The sequence below is a fragment of the Nicotiana attenuata genome, unplaced genomic scaffold (genome assembly GCF_001879085.1).
Source record: "Nicotiana attenuata strain UT unplaced genomic scaffold, NIATTr2, whole genome shotgun sequence".
NCBI lineage: Eukaryota > Viridiplantae > Streptophyta > Magnoliopsida > Solanales > Solanaceae > Nicotiana > Nicotiana attenuata.
The window spans coordinates 1-5,010 of NW_017690271.1; the positions used below are offsets into that span (position 1 = coordinate 1).

Here is a 5,010-nt window from a genome sequence, read left to right on the forward strand (position 1 = left end):
TATTTACATACTCTCTACTCCAAACTTTAATCCTTTTTATCTAGATTTCTAGTATATCAAACAGAAACCCTCCATATGTATCACAGAAGCATAATTATAATAAAGAACAAAAATCCATCTTAACAAGTGCAAAGAAACTTCCTAGCTCTATTTATCATTTGACAGGATCTTCTCTTCTCTCTTCATATAAATACATACCATTTCACCAACCTAGTTCTGCAATAAAAACTATCACAAATCCATGACTTTAATTCACAATTCCTCACTCTTGTGATCTATCTAATTTTACTTATCCCAACACTTAACATTCGCAAAAATGGCAAGGAAAAGACGGGCCAGTGAGGGACTTAGTGAAAATAAAATGCACAATGATGATCAAGCTGGGAATGCGGCCTGGGAAGAGATGGTAAAGGAAGCAGCTACAGCAGCCGCGCTCGGGGGAGCGCGAAGAGCACGAAAAAGATTTGTGGGTGTTAGACAAAGGCCATCAGGAAGATGGGTTGCTGAAATAAAAGACACCATACAAAAAATAAGGGTGTGGTTAGGGACTTTTGACACAGCTGAAGAAGCAGCAAGAGCATATGATGAAGCTGCTTGTTTACTTCGTGGAGCCAATACTCGTACGAATTTTTGGCCTAGTTCTTCATCTTCTTCTTCTACTCCAGCTCTTCCTTCAAAAATTACCAACCTTCTTCTTAATAGACTCAAAGCTAGAAATAATTCCATAGCTGCCGCTGCTGTTTCTTCTTCTGATTCTTCTGAGCCTGTGGAAACTCGTGATCAGGACAAACAGTTAGAAGAATACAGAGATGAAACAGCTTATTTTTCTGATTCGCAGTTTATGGAGTATCTCAAAGACCCTGAAGATCAAATAATTGATAATAGCATGAGCACCAATACGTGTGCAATTGCCATGAACAATTTCACAAACACCTTGGACGCATGCTTGACTGAAAACGATTACAGTGTAGTTCAGCCAGTGATGAAAAGCGATGAAATTAACTCGATTGGTGGAGAGATTAACAATAATATTGTGGAAGTAGACGCAGAAGAAGAAGATGAGATTGAAGAGGAAAATGATAGTAGTGATATAGGAGATGTAGAGCCAATTAGTTTCCACTTTGTTGATGAAATTGAATCGTCGTGTTATTATTCACCATTTGAGATTGCTGACGAGATTAATTCAACAGACACAATGGATCAGCAGGGGATATTTTACGGAGACGAGTCATGTATAAGTGAGGCTATGAGGAGGATGAATTACGAGAGGAAATTCTCAGCATCACTTTATGCATTCAATGGGATTACAGAATGCTTAAAGTTGAAGCTGAAATCAGGAGGAGTTGTGCAGAGAGAAAGATCTGAACAATTAAGCAGACTCAGAAATGCATGCAAAAGGAACCGTAAAGAGGATGAGAAGAAAATTAATAAAGAAGGAATTAGCACAGAAATGGGTGAAAGAAAGGAAACTGAATACAGTTCACAAAGTTCATTAGAAACTGGACAATCAGAGACTAGTTATGAAAGTGAATTGTCTCTCTGGAGCTCAATTGATTTACCACCAATCTGCGCCTTTTTTACTTAGAAAAAAACATTGTTCTAGGGATTTTCTTGGTTTCTTTTCTTTTTAGTTGTTGTCTAATCAGGTAACTTTTGTTTTCACAGGGTCAAGATGAAGATTACTCTGTGTTCGTTTATCTTTTTAAAGATCAGTAGACACTGATCTTGGTCTCGGCAAAACAAGGCATCTAAAGCATAATGTTAGATGTTATCTTAGAATTCATGAGTTTGGTTTGTGGAATATAATATACGACTTATTGTCCAACTTTTGATCTCTTCAAATTTGAATTAGGTCAATTCGTCATGGTTTTCCAGTGAGTTATATGTAAATAAAAAGAAAAAGGGACATTGCCTCCATTTTTCAAATTAATATAATGGAAGCATAGGTGAACCAAGAGGTCACGGGTTCGAGCCGTATAAACAGCTTCTTGCAAAAATGTAGGGTAAGACTGCGTACGATAGACCCTTGTGGTCTGGCTCTTCCCCATACCCCGCATAGTGGGAGCTTAGTGCACCGAGCTACCCTTAAGCACAGGTGAATCCAGAACCAATGAGTTCAAAACTATTACTATGTTCTTGATCTTGAAGGCTCGTTTATCTCAAAAAAATCATGTTCTTACGCAACATATTGTCTAAATATTAACATAAAGTGGTTATATCTCAGAGTGATCAAGGTCTGTAAGCTTACAGATTGTCAGAACATAAAGAAAAGAAAATCCTGTGAAACCGAAAAGAATAATAAATTAACTAGGAGAGAGGTGCGCAAGAGCACACTAATAAATTAAAGCCAAACAATACAAAAGGTGTCAAATGACTCATCATCTTTTGAATGCTTCCCGTTAGTTCAGTCTGTTAACTGAACACCAGGGAACCAAGAACAATAGAACACTATAGTAAGCACGTTACAGATGGGAAAATCTAGAACTCCTAGCGAGTCGACAAAAAGATTTGCTAGGCACCTCTGACAAAGCAGGGTGGAATTTAGTAACAGAAATTTTTGTAACTGAGCTGGTATATCAATTATATACATGGACTAGCTCTCTAGGCAAGCATCAATAGTTTTACAGGTTAGATCAAGATTGCCCGACTTTAGAGGACCCGAAGCTGAGCAAGGAAAGCAGCACAGAGATCCAAGAAAAGGAACTGTGGACCCTGTACTCTTTGAAGGTCAAGCAGGTACTTCTCCTCCCGAGTTTTATAAAGCTGCAATCGTTCACAAATTTAAAAGAACTCAGTTTAAAGGAATTTCAACAATATCCAAGCTCATTAGCTGATATTTAAAGCAGTATAAAAGAGAAAAAGGGTCATCCAAACAATGTACTGTCACTCAAGCACCACAGCATAGACTAACTGGATTATAGTGTTCAAAAGAGAGAAATACTAACACAAGACCTTCAATAGAAGTCCAAGACTATATTATTCGGTAAGGTTTGTGCTTTAAGTAATATCTATCCAAATTTGCTTCTAAAACATACTGGAATACTAACTAAAAGCAAGCAAGAAATTTGAAACAATGCCACAAACATCCATTAATTCACTGAAATTCAGGGATATGCTTTAAACACACAACAGCACTCACAAAATCTGCTTCAGGACCTCCATAGTAAGCCTTCCACCGATCATGGACATTATACTTCACCATCTTTACATGGAGAAGATTTCTTTCTCACCTAACTTATTCTGTGTTGTTTGCTTATCAAAAATAAAAACAAAAATTATTTGATGCTGTTTACATCATAATTGAGCTCTAACATTCATTTGTATGCCACAACATAGACTATCCAATGCCCTTCAAGATAATCATACTTTCTGTGAGGTTCTCTAATTCTTTTAAACCCTTGTATGAGGGACTTTTCACTTTTAAATCAAATATTATTACATGTAAAAATATTCAAAATATTCTTAACACAGTCTTAAAGGCTAAAGCAGCATCATACGACCATATACGTAGCGCTTCACAGGCATATGAAATCTAGATACAGAATGGCAGGATATTCGTTACCTGAACTTCAAACTTCACTGCATAAGGTATAGTGACACCACCGTTCTCAATGATGGTTGAATCATCTCCAAAGAATGGATTGTGTATGGAATTATTACTCATGCCTTCATGATGTCCAGGTACGCCAGGAACCCATTGGCATTTCATGTTGTAGGGTCCGATCTTCTTCCAACGTACATTCAGTCCTTGCAGAGCTTTCAGAACTTCTGTCATTATCTCACGTGGATGCGCTCGAGACTAATGCAAAGCCAAAACAAACGGTGTAGCATATTGTTTATCAGAATAAAGACCTAGATTGGGTTAAAGGAGTTCAATTGAGAACTCATTCAATTGGCAAATGTCATAAATGGAACAGTAACTGATTTTGACCAATGAATCAAGATCTTCTCGATGCCCGTAAGAATTTTGACACACATTCCACATGAACCTATGAAGAAACAAGTTCTCAAACACTGTCTTTCCTCCCTCCACTGGTTAACAAGAACCAATTTTCGCACATTTTTACGGTAATAACTAAATAAGATAAATGTATAGCGACTTGCTTGAAAGTCCACATACCTGGAGCCCAAGAGCCCATTTCCTTTCGACAGGAAACTGCCTCGCACCAACTTGTTGAAAATCCATTATTCCAGGCAAGTGTTGCCCAACAGGGGAAGCAACAGCTTCACTTGAATTTATTTGATGATAACCGTATTCCTGTAGTGACATATTAAAACATCCATAAGCAAAATTGTTTCAGAGAAAAGATAGGATTAGAAAAATGCAGCTTAACTAAATAATTAGATGCTCAAAATGCTGTATTTTTAGGGAAGAGGTCCATTACAAATTGGTAAGGAAATGCACTCCTTGTTTACTGAAACAGATCACAAAGAAACTGCAGATTCGTTCAACAAAAACATGCAAAACGCACCATAGTCTCCTGGAATTCAGCTCCCATGTAGCCACTGGAAGCACGAAAGCGGTTGTCCAGCAGCAAATAGTACGCCACAGTACCCTGAAACATTGAAAAATGTCAAACTGGCTGTTCAGATTATTTTAACAAAAAAAGAGAGAAAGAAGATGGTTGGATCAGTAACACTACCTCATTCTGAACTCTATTGCAGAGAGAGGCGACAAGGCTGTTCCTGTCAAATCCCCTTTTGACCACCTCTTGAAGAATATCTTCATCAATCTGCAATTAAATATTTTAATTTACCAGGGAAGATTATCTGATTCATAACAGTATTTAAAGCTGTAAATTGAGGAAAATCGTGAATGGAAATGCTAAGAAGACCCTAGATATCATATAACAGCCAGATGGTGAGTGAAGATTTGTAATACCAGATCACTGAAACAGCAGGTAAGAACTCTGTTCTTGTATCAAAAGATAAGCGATGCTTGAATTGATAAATAAGGATATCATATTCAAGCATTTAAAGGGAATCCGGTTCAGCAAGACAAATTTGACA

At 37.4% G+C, this 5,010-nt stretch overlaps 2 protein-coding genes across 2 annotated transcripts; one reads left to right on the top strand and one right to left on the bottom strand.

Moving 5' to 3' along the window:
• Positions 1–136: 136 nt before the first annotated feature.
• Positions 137–1,817, top strand: LOC109222446 (ethylene-responsive transcription factor ERF119-like). Its single transcript, XM_019386807.1, has one exon. It carries the CDS (start codon positions 317–319, stop codon positions 1,583–1,585), a length of 1,269 nt encoding a protein of 422 aa, XP_019242352.1. The 5' UTR covers positions 137–316; the 3' UTR covers positions 1,586–1,817.
• A 464-nt stretch (positions 1,818–2,281) lies between these two features.
• LOC109222447 (SNF1-related protein kinase catalytic subunit alpha KIN10-like) lies at positions 2,282–4,986 on the bottom strand. The gene is made up of 5 exons (XM_019386808.1): positions 4,644–4,986; positions 4,473–4,556; positions 4,121–4,258; positions 3,563–3,799; positions 2,282–2,763 (listed from the first exon to the last, which is right to left on the bottom strand). Exons 2-5 carry the CDS (start codon positions 4,497–4,499, stop codon positions 2,650–2,652), a joined length of 516 nt encoding a protein of 171 aa, XP_019242353.1. The 5' UTR covers positions 4,500–4,556; positions 4,644–4,986; the 3' UTR covers positions 2,282–2,649.
• Between the last annotated feature and the right edge of the window lie 24 nt (positions 4,987–5,010).

What these genes read in the sequence shown, in the direction of transcription:
- LOC109222446 (XM_019386807.1), top strand. Translation starts at nt 317, where the DNA reads ATGGCAAGGAAAAGACGGGCCAGTGAGGGACTTAGTGAAAATAAAATG.
- LOC109222447 (XM_019386808.1), bottom strand. Translation starts at nt 4,499, where the DNA reads ATGGGAGCTGAATTCCAGGAGACTATG. An exon ending in CTGAATTCCAGGAGACTATG is followed by an intron (nt 4,259 to 4,472) that starts GTGCGTTTTGCA and finishes ATGTCACTACAG; the next exon opens with GAATACGGTTATCATCAAAT. An exon ending in CAGTGAAGTTTGAAGTTCAG is followed by an intron (nt 2,764 to 3,562) that starts GTAACGAATATC and finishes GAACGATTGCAG; the next exon opens with CTTTATAAAACTCGGGAGGA.